Source organism: Cuculus canorus, chromosome 13 (assembly GCF_017976375.1).
Source record: "Cuculus canorus isolate bCucCan1 chromosome 13, bCucCan1.pri, whole genome shotgun sequence".
Lineage (NCBI taxonomy): Eukaryota > Metazoa > Chordata > Aves > Cuculiformes > Cuculidae > Cuculus > Cuculus canorus.
The window spans coordinates 7,434,786-7,448,551 of NC_071413.1; the positions used below are offsets into that span (position 1 = coordinate 7,434,786).

General features: G+C 43.2%; 1 protein-coding gene across 2 annotated transcripts; it reads left to right on the top strand.

The window, feature by feature from the left end:
- The first annotated feature begins 1,416 nt into the window (after window positions 1–1,416).
- On the top strand, window positions 1,417–13,659 carry MEAK7 (MTOR associated protein, eak-7 homolog). 2 transcript variants are annotated; one of them, XM_054078921.1, is made up of 9 exons: window positions 1,417–1,544; window positions 1,782–2,090; window positions 4,175–4,351; window positions 7,073–7,303; window positions 8,019–8,163; window positions 8,800–9,240; window positions 10,513–10,631; window positions 11,418–11,597; window positions 12,615–13,659. In XM_054078921.1, exons 3-9 carry the CDS (start codon window positions 4,184–4,186, stop codon window positions 12,741–12,743), a joined length of 1,413 nt encoding a protein of 470 aa, XP_053934896.1. In that variant the 5' UTR covers window positions 1,417–1,544; window positions 1,782–2,090; window positions 4,175–4,183; the 3' UTR covers window positions 12,744–13,659. The 2 variants fall into 2 exon arrangements, with proteins under 2 accessions (XP_053934896.1, XP_009559353.2); XM_009561058.2 differs by lacking the exons at window positions 1,417–1,544; window positions 1,782–2,090 and adding an exon at window positions 3,927–4,077.
- Window positions 13,660–13,766: the final 107 nt, after the last annotated feature.

The following is a 13,766-nucleotide window of genomic DNA, read 5'->3' on the forward strand; positions in this document are numbered from 1 at the left end:
ATCAGACAGACCACAGACAAACGAGGTGTCACTGCTATGAAGCCAAAGACCTCGATACATTACAGGAACCAAACCGTGTGGCTGAAAGTACAAGGCGAGAAACATACCCGAGACGGAAAGTCGTTGAGCTGAAAACAAGGGAGTTCTGGGACCACTTTTGCAACCACTGAGGCTATAATTTTTCTCAGTAAGTATTCATCTCCCTGACTGGAGGCACAGCTGAACCCTATGCACTGTCCTGTCATATTGCATTTGCCCCTCAGTCCTTGTACAGCCTTTTTGCTTCTCAGCCTGCAAACTGGTGTGATTTTGCCGGCCAAAAAATAGAAATTTCACCTATTCATTGAGAGATTTGTATGTTTTCTCTCCGGTCTCTCCTGCCACGGAAACCCACCATGGGAAACCTCTCAAGAAGGACATGTGGATGTGTATACTACACACACATACTTTCTTCCTTCCCCAAAGCCAAGACTTTCTCCAACACGGATCAGGACTGGCAACACCTTCTCCCACAGCCCCTCCAGGATCTGCCTTAGTGCTTTTTAAACCCTATTCCGCAGGGAGAACCCATGCTCCTCGGCTCTCTCTGCCCGGGGTGCCGGGGGGCCGCTCTGCCCCACCTACAACTCCCAATTATCACTTTTTTGTACCAGTTTTAGGGCCTCAGGGAGGAGGGTCACAGAATCACAGAATGTCCTGAGTTGGAAGGAACCCCCAAGGATGACGGGCTGCAGCTCCTGTCCCCACACAGGACAACCCCAACACTCACACCCCGTGTCTGAGGCCATTGTCCAAATGCTTCCACACTGCTGTCAGGCTTGGAATCACTGCTGCTCCCCTGGGGGCTGCTCCAGTGCTCCACCACCCTCTGAGTGAAGAATCTTCTCCTTATGGCCAACCTAACCCTCCTCTGGCACATCCCTGCCATTCCCTTGGGTCCCGTCACTGGTCACCAGAGAGAAGAGATCAGCACCTGCTCCTCCTCCTCCCCTCGCGAGGAAGGCTCGGGGAGAAGGAGCCCCTCAGGAGACGGGACCTCAACGTTCACCACTCCGCGGGCTCCAACTCCATCACCAACGCCTCCCCCCTTCCCCTCACTATGCCCACCGCGCCGCTCCCGACCCCGCAGCGCCCAATATCCGCCCTCTACCCCAGCTCCGCCCCCCGCGTTCCAGCTCCGCCCCCTGCCCAGATCCGCCCTCTGCCCAGCTCCGCCCCCTCCCCAGCTCCGCCCTCTGCCCAGCTCGGCCCTCTCCCCAGCCCCGCCCTCTCCCCAGCTCCACCCTCTGCCCCAGCCCCGTCCCTCCCCAGCCCCGCCCTCTGCCCAGCCCCGCCCCCTCCCCAGCTCCGCCCTCTCCCCAGCTCCGCCCTCTCCCCAGCTCCGCCCTCTCCCCAGCTCCCCCCTCTGCCCCAGCCCCGCCCCCTCCCCAGCTCCTCCCCAGCTCCCCCCCAGCCGGGGCGGTGCGGACGCCGGGGGGCGCCGTCCCCGCATATCGGGGTGCGTGTGGAATTGCAAGGGCCGCTGCAGCGGGGGGTCCCCGCCGGTAAGCAGAGAGCTGGCCTGGCCGTGCTGCCCCGCCCCGGAGCAGGGAGGGGGTCGGGACGCGCTGGGGAGGGATGCACTAAGCATCCCGGGAAATAACCCGGCAAACCACGGAGCCCTTTGCTGTCCCGCACCGCCCCCGCCTCCCCGTGCTTCCCCGGCCGGGGGAGGGACACCCCCTGTGTCTCTAGCGATTCCCTGCTTTGGATTGATTGTCCCTTCCCGGTTTGTCTTCCAGGTTACAGCCGCGCCCGTTAACCCTTTGGTGCCCGCCCCGACAGCCGCACCTCCCGCTGCTGCCTGAGGAGGTGAAGCGGCCCCGAGGGGCGGGTGTTGATCCAGGGCAGCAGCGCTTAAACGGCGGAAAGAGGGGATGAGGCGAAAGCCCTGAGGCTGCTGGAGGGCTGTGGCACAGGCTCGTCTGCAAAAAGGGGCTGCAGTTGTGAGAATTAATCCATAAGTTTTGCTGCAACCGACTTTGGAATTCTCTTGTAGTATAGAGCTGTCTTGTCTCGAGGGATCACATGCAGACAACCTGCAGACGTGGGTAAATAACCTGAAAGAATAAACACTGGCTTAGAGTTGCAAGGATTTATTGATAACGCTTAATTGTCTTGTAATAAGATGGAGCTGGTTTAGGTCAAGAGGTGCTGGTTGAGGAGAAGCTCGATGTGAGCTGGTGATGTGCACTCACAGCCCGGGAACGAACCCTGTCCTGCGCTGCATCCAAAGCAGCGTGGCCAGCAGGGAGAGGGGGGATCCTGCCCCTCTGTTCCTCTCCTGTGACACCTCATCTGGAATACTGTGTCCAGTTCTGGAATCCTCACTGTAAGAAGGACATGGAGCTGTTGGAACAGGTCCAGAGGAGGCTACAAGGATGGTCGGAGGGCTGAAGCACCTTCCATACGAGGACAGGCTGAGAGAGTTGGCGTTGTTCGTCCTGGAGAAGAGAAGGCTCCAAGGAGATCTTATAGCGACATTCCAGTACCTGAAGGGGCTACAAGAAAGCTGGGGAGGGACTGTTCACAAAGGGTTGTAGTGATAAGACGGGGGGCAAAGCGTATAAACTGCAGAGAGGCAGATTTAGACTGGACTTTAGGAAGAATTTCTTCACGATGAGGGTGGTGAGGCCCTGGCACAGGCTGCCCAGGAAGGCTGTGGCTGCCCCATCCCTGGAGATGTTCAGGGCCAGGTTGGATGGGCCTTGGGCAGCTTCACCCAGTGGGATGTTCCTGCCCATGGCAGGGGAGTTGGAACTGGATGATTTTGAAGGTCCTTTCCAGCCCAAACTATTCTATGATTCTCAGAGATAACCTGTCTTAGGGCTGTGAGAGTTTCTTGATGTGTTTAATTGACTTGTTAGATGTAGTTGGGTCAGGAGATAACCTGAAGGAAGTCTCCAGACATGGTTGGATAACCTCAAAAAATAAGCATTCTTTGAAGACTTACATGGTTCTTTGTCTAAAACTAGTATATATACCTACTGCTTTTGCAAGATGACGTGCCTTTTTTTGAAGGGCATCCAATTCAGCACTGAATTATAAAATTATTATTGCCTTTGCTTTGAAGACTTTGTCCTTTTCAATGTTTTACCAGTAAGTGTTTCTCACACGTGGAATTGGCAGTCCTGACCCAGGAGATGCCAGAAGGGACATGGAGTTAGTGGAAAGAAAACGACAAAGGGCGGTTTATTCTGCTTTTCATCTTTTTTGTATTGTCACCTCAGGAGCATCTCCACCCTGAGTGGATGTGAAGGCTGTTTACAGTGGTTAGTGGTGCTGTGGTCATGGTGGAATTTGGGATTTTAGGCCCTAGGGTGGCAATGTTAGGTGTGTGCCTTGCTGCCAAAGCATATGGTCCAAACAACACTAAAAGCATCCTGAATGAATCTCTAGACAATATTCACAAAGCATTTGGACAATGCCCTGAGGCAGTGTCTGAGGGCATTGTCCAAATGCTTTGTGAATATTGTAAGGCTTTGTGCCATGACCACTTCTCTGGGGAGCCTCTTCCACTGCTCTACCACCCTCTGAGTTAAATTTTATTGTTACTGTGATTCTTGGCAGCTTTTTGAATAATTTTTGCATTGTGTCCTTAGGTAAAACATTCTCACGTCACCTAGAGAGACTTTTCAGTGATGATGTTTTAGTGCCACGTGTTATTGGCAGATTTAGCTTCAGTCCATTAATGCATCAGAAAGATATAGCAGAATCTGCCACAAAGAATCCATAATCAGGCTATTCCCTTTATGTTACTGATGTATTGCAGCTGACAGGCTCGTGGACATTTTGTACCAGCTAATTTAGTCATTCAATCATATTGGTTTTTCCATTTGATGAGACTTGAATGAGGTTTGCGTTGATAGACAGGGTGGTCTTAGCAAAGAGCTGACAGATCGTCATTTTTTAGAGCATAGTTACCGTTCATGGGAGTTCTTCAAGTTCATTGAGTCTCAGTGAATGCAGAGACTAAACGGAAGATTTAGTAGTTTCCTAGAGGGGTAGTAATCTGCTGGTCTTCTAAGAGTTGGTCTGGTACGTTAGTCTGTTTGATATGACTGTCGTGGCCATTGTGATACATTTCTGGTTTTATTGTTTGTTTATTCTTATTATTCTTTTCCCTTTGCTTCAGGTTGAAAAGATGGGAAATGCAGAAAGCAATGCCTATCAGAATCACCTTTCCAGATTTCTCCCTGAGGAGCAGTCTGACATCGATGGAATATTTGATACCTTATCAGGATCAAGTGGCTCAGCTGGAGCAAAAAATGGCAAAGCTACAAAGAAAACTGTGACTCTGGCAGCATTACAGGCAAGACGATCTATTATTCCTGATATATCTGAGATTTAGTGCATTGAATGTAATTCCAGAAAGAAACTAAAGATGTTTCAATAGATACTTTTTAAGGAATGCTTGTCTTTGTTTAATGCTTAATGTTTTGGGGCAGAATGGATATTTAACTTTTTCTTACAGTTTAACATGAGTAGTGACTTTCAGGTTGGTATTTCTCTCTTCAATTGGACTGTTTGGTCAATTTGCAGCTTTCCTGATTCTGAAGTAAGATGGGATGTAGGAAAATATTTTTACAGAAGCCTGAAAAAATGGGAAGAATGTTCTTCTCCTTGCAGTCTGTAGTGTGTGATTATTTACAGATTTTTCTTGGGCAGCTGTCAAGAAGTCAGTTTGTATCTGGTTATATCTTTCTCCCTCAATTGCATCACTGTCTCTAATCTTTGCACTTGCATTAAAAGGAGATAATTCAATTTTGCTTGATTAAGCTGTGCCTCTCTCTTCTAGCTAATTAACATACATTATGCTTTCTGATTAACTTTGCATTCATTTTCTAATCAAGAAGGAAGAGGAAAATGATTTGTTACAGTACTTGATAACTTCATTTAGGCAGGAACCAAGTGGGCAAATGAATGTAGTATTAAAAGTGCATTTTTATGTAAGTTATACAGTTAATGGAATAAAATTAAAACTCGATGAAAGAAGCAGTTTATTCTAAAGTATTCAGCAACACGTATATGAACAGACCAGCTTTAGCCTTCTTCCAGCCTGGCTGTTTTATAAGCTGTCATCAGTTTGGAAAGTGTTGCTGCTGCCCAGCTTTCCAGCTCTAATCCCTCCAAGAAACTGGTCCTTGAAATTAGGACCTGGAAGAAGTTCCTCTCCTAGCTTTGCCCCTAGATCAGTGTGACATTTGATGAATATTTGTCTTTTCCCTTCCTGCTTTTTATTTGCCAACTTAAATTAAAATCTTTTGAAGGACTGCCTGTAGGTGCCTAATTCCTTAGTGCAGGGACTCTTGTGATGGCATCCCTGCCTCGTAGGTGCCCTTACTCACGCCTGAGCTAGATTAACACCTGGCATATTTGGTCTAGCAACAGTTTGGTCATAGTGGCAAGTCCCCAAGCTTAACCTCACATACTCTGCGTAGGCTCTGTGCTTTACTACAAGGAAACTTCATGACTTCTGGACTGGAGCAGGCTGCACTGCATAGCTTGGAAAGCAAGTAAAACAGGTATCTCTAGATGCTTTCTTGAAGTCATTTAAGACAGGGATTCTAAACTGTCAGCAGTGTGAATTTGTTATTTATTAACGATTCCCTTTTTATAGTCCTCCTTTATTGCACCCCAGGTCTGCTCACTGGGTTAACTATAAGCATAACAAAACTCACAACAACTCACATAACAACAAGTGAGTGAGTAACAACTTTGTTAGTGGTGGTTGGGAAAAGTTAGGGAGTAGGTGCTGCAGTGTGAGGTAAAAAGCCCTTAAATATAGTTTTTTTAATTATTTTCCCTGCTGTTTGTCTCACTTCAGGCTCATGTAGCCCTTTTAGAAAGCCTCTTACAGACAACTATACCTGCTATGACCATCCCTCCCTCAATATGAAGCACTGTAATGTGCAAGGCTGTGGCTGCTAATTCTGCTTCTGCTGAAATCGATGGGAGTTCTGCCACTGACACCAGCGAAAGCAGGGTAGAGCTTGGCATGTTGGCTCTCACCCTCTGTGCGCAGCAACGGCCACGAACGTGAAATAGGAACAGTCCTGGTGGCTTCAATTGGAGTGGTATCGAGCCAGCAGTAGACTGGTAATAGCAGCTCCGCTGAATAGAGCTGAAATGCTTTTATGCAGGTGGAGCTCCACTGATTTCATCACAGTTCCCCCCGGGCTGCCCTCCTCTATATGGGAACCAAGTCAGGTGTTCAGCACGTTACGCACAGTGCTTTGCGCAGCGGAGGTGCTGTGTAATCATGTCCTAGTGTATAGATGTATTTTAGATTATTTCTTTTTAAACCATTTAATTATCTTGAACACTACGAAAGTTTCTTGAATCCGGAATCAGATCTTTCCCACAGTGTTATGATGTACGGTGATGTATGTCAGTTAGATTTCCATTCAAAGTCATGCAATTTAAATGACTTTTTTTATTATTTCAACTGTATTAACATCAGGGATGCCTTATAAAAATCACACAATCTTAATTTTGTTACCTGCTCGAATCAGATGTTGCTATGCAGAGGGAAACTTCTCAGAATTGTTTCTATGTGTGCATCGTAGGTTTAAACACATTGCCTGCATTGTCTTGAGGCCAAAGCTGAGATATGGAAAATACTTTACTTTCCCTTTATTTTTAAGTATCTGTGAGCTTCACTACCGTTAAACGACAATTTTAAATGTTGGGCTGGCAGGGGTTTAAACCTTTATAACAGAGTTATTATGTACAATTCCTTTGCTAATATCCTATTAATGCTTTACAATATTAGGGTTTCTTTTTACAGTCTGGCATTTGTAGAAAAATAGTATCAACTTAAACCACTAAATTGTATCGGTAAGGAGATACTATAGAGATATTTTTGCTTTCCCTTGGAAAATCAGCCCTTTGCCAAAAGTCTGTTGCTGATAGTAGGTACGTGGTATTGAAATTCTTCATTCGTAGTGACATATTTCAGCACAGATTACCTGCAGCATATTAGTTATTCTTAATTTTTAACATATATTCTTTGCTCTTTTTCCCATTGTAGGCATATACACGGGAGCCGTTACCAGAGCAAATGACTATTCGGTTATACAATGGAATGAAAAGTATTGACCTGACTGGGAAATCATTTGGGCTGAGTGAAAAGATCACTAAGGAGCAGTTTGTAATTTTTATGTCAAACCTCTTAAAAGGGAATGCAGATGAGAAGATTACCATAATAACGAGAATGATCTCCAAGACAGAAGGGCCTGTGAAGGGCAAACAAATCCAAGAGGTAAACAGTAAAATGTGTGTTAGGGGGAAAGTAAGAGAACAGACACTGCAGTGGGTAATTTGAAGGTAATCTTTAGAGCACAATATTCGGAACAGAGATTCCTGACTTGTATTTCATTAATCTTTTCACCACTGACTTGCTGATCTGGGACAAACAGTGTAGACAAACCACGTTATGTGGATGGCTGTTCGGCTGTGGGCTTTTCCATGCTGACTTGCTTCCTTTGAGAACCAGAATCTGGATTTTGGGGCGCACACTGACTGCTTCGTCTGATGGCGAAAATCTGACGACCTTCTGGTGACCAAGCAACATGCTTTCTAAAGCCTTGTTTGTGGGATAGATGTGTGAATCAAATACGTGCTTTTCCAGGTCGAAGAGTGGGATCTCACAAAACAGTAATTCACTAGTGGCTCCTACCACTGCAAAATTCGGAACATGCACACACCCCTCACTCCCCCCACCTTATTTTATGGAGATGCTTTGTGAAGTAACATTTACAAATGGTCTTGAAAAAGGATGCTTTTCAAGACTTGTGACTCTGACATAACACCTGTTATTTCTGACTCTTAGTGGGAGGAGACATTTCTGCCATTGGGGTCACAGCTTTAGTACTGCTTGACTTTATTTTCAGAAAGTTATTTGCAGCTCTGGACAATTTTATGTAAGGAATGTCAAAATGGTGCTTTTTTAATTTTTTTCTTTTTAATGTTTTAAGTTCACAGAGGATCTGATCACGTCTGTAGTCCATGTACTGAGCTACAGGAAGGAACTGAAAGGTTGGAATTTGGAGAACACTAGGGATTCTGCCAGTGGAGTAAAGGCTCTGGCTTCTCAGCTGCTCTCAGAATTGAAGCTTGCAGGTAAGCAGCACTGATGTAGTGTGTCCCAGAACGGCACAGAGCTCGTGTAATCACTGATGTCACAAGAAGTTTTCTCTTCTGGTCACAACTTTGAATTTAAATGGTGAGACCAGTATTTCAAACCTACTGCTTTGCAAATGACTTGGGAATGTTATTTGTTTCACCTTACCAACTTTCCCTTAAATTCATGAGAGCTTTGGTTTGATGTCCCAGTTTAAGTGGACATGCAAGACTATTTCTCATGGAATGTGCCTATTTTACTAATGCCTGACTTGCAGCTGATGGGCATGCACATGCATGTGCGTATATTTATGACTGTATGTCCTTTTACAAAGCATAGGTTTATCTTTGTACTCTTGTAATAACAGATTTTGCTGTCTTGCAAAGAACAGCTTGTAAGATGTAGCTACGCGTCCATGTTTCTTAAATATGACAGCGCAACCAATGGATGTCACTGCTTCTCAGTTCTGTGGATGCATCTGCGTAATGTAGTTGACGCTTTATTTTTGCAGTCTCCTTTCATATGTGGTTTTGTGTTTATTAAAATAATGGAATATTGTGTTAACACTTAAAAAACGACTGATTATTTTCCAGACTGGAAGATTTACCACTGCTCTTGTGTGTTTTATTGTTTAGATGGGACAAAACCTGTGGGTCCTCAGCTGATGGAGGCAAATTTTGATCAAAGTGTCATTGAGGACTGGGTGTACCGAGTTCCACAGATCTCAATTTTCCTCAGTGTTGTTATCCGGCAAGGCCTTCATGTTCTGCATTCTCTCCCAGACCAAACCAAAGACATAGTCAACCTGGTTCCAGGCTGCAAAGGCATCAAAGGAAGACGACTTGTCAGTCTCTTTGACATCCCATCTATCATGTACATCAACTCCCATCTGCCTGCAGAGCTACAGCACAAGTGGCATCTTTTATTTTCTTCTAGGATTCATGGAGAAAGCTTTTCACAGTTATGTGGACATATCGTGAACAAAGGTCCTTGCATAGTGATCTTAAGGGACTTGGATGGTTATATCTTTGGTGGGTTTGCATCTCACTCCTGGGAGGTGAAGCCACAGTTTCAAGGTAAAACTCACTTTTCTTTTTCTAGTATCTCATGGCTCTAGTAAACGTTGCCTATTCTCTACACATAGAAGAGTGCTGGTCACTTAGTTGATGCTATCATTTTACTTTCATAACATGCAGTATTTCTTCTACTTCCAAATGTGTTTTTCTATGCCAAAAATAGCCCTAATTTTTGAAAAAAATATAAAATACGTGCTCAGTTATTCTTGCTTTATACCCAGGCAGGTATATTACTGATTAATGTTTATAGTTTGCCTCTTATTTGATAAGCATTTTAAAATTGCAGGCCTTGCTGATCATGGAACAAGTTTTACTCTCAGTGAAATGTATTAACCCTTGCAGTTGTGTGGGTTGAAACTGAAATGACAACGGAGGAAGTGCAGGATAGAAGATAAATTAGCGTTTAAATAAGATGTCCAGCAGATGGCAATCTTCTGTCTCAGAACAGCGCAGCCAAGCACCAAGTTAAGCCTCCTGTTAGTTTGTGCACGATCTGGCTTTGTTTCGCTTCCAAAATCCATCAGCAAAAGGGTCCTTGGGACAAGCTAAACTTTTTTTTCCTTTGAAGAGGTTTTTATTTTTTTTTTTTTGTAACTCTCTGGAAAGAACGGATTTGGCTTTTGTGATGGCTTTCCAAAAATCTGTCCTGCTTGGAATCCTCATTTTTGCTACATTAAAAATTCAATTCCTGTACTTAATTAGTGTGTGGTAATTACCACTTCAGTCAGTTAATATAATGTTACATTACATTGATTACACAACACTTTCCTTGTTTTTTTTTCCTGATGGAATAACACATGTAGCGTACCAGACAATCACACCGCAGGTGCCTCTGAATGCCTAACTGGGCGTAATGAAAACTGTATTCTAAATCAACCATAAACTGATCTGTGTGTCAATGCAGTCAGAACTAAGGGTGTCTGCACTCTTATCAGTTTGATCAGGTCTGGCAGCTGGCCAGTTTTAGATGATACAATGCAAGCCTGTCATAGGTGTACCCTTACCTGGTAATTTAACGTACTAGTCATGCCTCTAACTCTACTCTTGGTCACAGCCGTATAACCACATTGATTTCTATGACCCTACACAGAGTTAATTGAGAGTAAACTGTAGGTCTAGATCTTGATGGAAGATAGGTATTGGCTTTCTGAGATTGCAGCTGCTGTCTTTGATTTATTCAGTTGCACTTCTTCAATATTTTTTTCCTATTCTATTTGTAGGCAAGTTATTGCTTGGCCAGTTGTCTGACCTCAGATGCTTTTTTGTTTACAGGTGACAACAGATGCTTTCTGTTTTCTATTTTTCCCTCTCTTGCTGTGTACACATACACGGGGTATAATGACCACTATATGTATTTGAACCACGGCCAACAAACAATGCCAAATGGACTTGTAAGTATCAAGAAATGACAATTGGAAAATTGTATTTGTGGCTGCTGTTCGGAAGTGTTTCATGCTCTTTTGCTTCTGTTGCTGTGATCAGATTTGTTTCACTGGTTATTCTCCGAGGACGTTTTCATTCCTTCTCTTTGATATTTGTGCCACATTTTTAGTAGGAACTTTTTTTTTCTATTTTTTTTGCCTTAAAGCATCAGTGTAAAGTGTGAACCAGAGATAACAAGAACCACTTACGGTACTGATAGAGTCTATACTTTTCTTGAAGCTGGTATGTATGTTGAGGTGCTGAACCAACTAGGATGGGATTTATTTGTGTCTAACCCAAGTCGGTGGCTTTTATGTGGGTTAGATTTATGGTGGTTCTGGGAAGAGATCTTTTTGCCAAGTTTGGTTATCCCAGAAGCCCTCCTAGCAGGTTTCCCTGTTGTCTGGAAGAATTAACTACACGTATCCACGTCGTTGGAGTAGCACAAGCTACCTGATCTATGTATTTGAAGACTTTTCCACTGACTTTTCTCACTGCTACACTAACTGCTTTTTAAACGATGGAAGCTGAGAAAGCCCAACAGAATTAGAGTATGAGAGTTGCTCGTAGGCTGCTGGTGTTGTGTGATTACACTGTTTACAGTGGCAGAAGCTCCTTTTCCTCAAGCCTTTTATACATACCCACAGAAGCGTGGTATAAATACTGAAAATAGCAATTGATACCCGAGGTTTCATGACTTGCCCAGTCTGTTCTACATGTGCAGCAAGTGTTTAATGTGCTGCTTTGTTTCATAGGGTATGGGTGGACAACATGGTTACTTTGGACTCTGGATAGACAGTGACTATGGGAAGGGACACAGCAAAGCAAAACCTCGATGCACCACCTACAACAGCCCCCAGCTGTCAGCTAAAGAGGATTTTAGGATGGATGCCATGGAAGTTTGGGCAGTGGGAGACCCACCTGAAAGTGCAGGGGTAGGTGAACAAAACTGAAGTCTGTGAAGTTGTGTCCTGATGGGAAGGGGAGATGTAAACGCAGAACTTGCAGTTACGGTTTTGTGATTAAACACTGTCACTCCATTGTAACGAATAATGTTTTCTTTAACTGGTGCTATGGAGCCATATGTTTTGTTGCAAGTAGATGGCAAAACAGTAGTGGCATTGTTGAGGGTGCTGACAAGAAATAACTTCAGGAGCCATGAAGAGCTGTGCTTTATTCTGAATTTCAGAAGACCCTTCTGATACTGAGGAATGGACTCCAGGTCCAGCAAAACCCAGAGTTAGTACAACAGGAAGCAGCACTGGAAGCTCTGAAGTAAAGCCTAATTATCATTCACGAAGAGAACCCAGAAGATTTCTTTATCAGTTACTTTACCTTTACTATAATTTACAGTAGATTAATACCAGTAGATTTATGATAGTATTTTTGCACCTAGTTTATTTCTTGGAGTGAGTAGGAGACCTCTTCACAGTCTCCCGTGTCCCAGTAATTTGTTCTCTTTAAACTTTCTGGACTGCACATTTTGGTATTGTTTGTTTTTTAAAAAAAAATGTTATTTCTTGTCATACTGAATTCACGTGCTCTGTCTGTTCAGCAGATACTTAGCTCCAAATAGAAACAGAACAAATAGCGCAGAAAAAATGTTGAATTGTAAACTAAACATCATCTTTGTAAAAAAGTTCTTTGCACTTCAAACTGGGGTCAGGTTAACCAGGATGTTCTGGCTGGCTTGTAACCTGAATAAACTTGAAATAGTTCACTGCCATCTTAGGAAAAGTTTATAACTATTTTGTGTAACTGCAGCAATAAAAACCTTTTGATATATACCAGTGAATCTTAAATGCTTCACTAGGAAAATATGTATGCTTCATTGTGATAAGTTTGCAAACAACGTTACTTGTGGACTTTTGAGTACATCTCTTTCTTGTAGCCTGATATTGATTCATTCACGATAACATTTTCAATTGACTGTATTTTATTTTGTTTTCAAGACAAAAGGCAAGAAGAGTATCCTGGATGTAGATCCTCAGGCTCAGGCCTTATTAGAAATGGCTGGAAAAAGTCGTCAGAGCGAAGGTCTACGAGAACCAGTTGAAGATGATGAGGATGATGATAACTAAAAGAATAACAGTAACATGAAATTTCTTTTTCTTTTTTTCTCCTGATTGTTAATGCTTCTTGGACAGGATATTTTTTCCTTATCTTTTCTTCTTCACATTTACCTAATTATGTGGGATGAAGCTTAAGCTTCATACTCACGTGGTATTTAAGTCCAATACAATATCCTACCCAAAGGTTCTTGTCTGGGGAGGACAGAAAAATTAACTCGGTACTTAATCATTAGCCATCTCTAAGTTCTAGCTGAATATGAATTTGCTAGCACTCCTGATAGATCCTGTTTGCATACAGAATTAAAAACAAACAATGAAGTTAGACAGTGCAACATACTGACTTGGAGGGTTGATATATATTTATATAAAGACACTGAGTAAGGCTCTTATACCTCAAGTACATGTATTTATTTGCATGATTTGAAATTACTCAGTGAAGCTTGCAAATTATAACGATGTCTCATATTAGTAAACATAGAATACTCTCCTTCATATGAAGAATGCCATTAATTTGCATTGCTCTAATTAAAGCATTTAATTTTGTGGGTTTTAAGTGTGTATGGGCTGCAAGATGTACAGGATGCTAAGATGTACAGTATTCAGTTTTATAACAGCTTAGTGTATTTCACTTAAGAGGTTTCTGCAAAAGTTTCCCTACTGCTTTTTAAACTTAGTAGATAGAGCCATCGGGTGTCACTCAGCCGTATTTATTCAAAGAACGAGCCATACCTCCAGCAGAAATTCGCTCAGGAAGGTACCTTCTTTAGCAGCCTCATTTAAGATTACAGTAAAAGATCAGGCTGTAAAAAGAACTAAGAGGAATCTACATTTAATTGGGAGTGGTATCTGCAGATACCTTATTAAAAAAAATATAATCAGGGTTATGTCTGTAACAAGTTTAATGAAAACTATGGTATAATTCATTTCCACACAATTAATCATGACTGTATATGGAAAGAAATGCCCACAATGTGAAATGTAACTAGTGGGTTGGGGGTTTTGCTCTGTTCTGTTGGCTGTTTGACAGTCAGC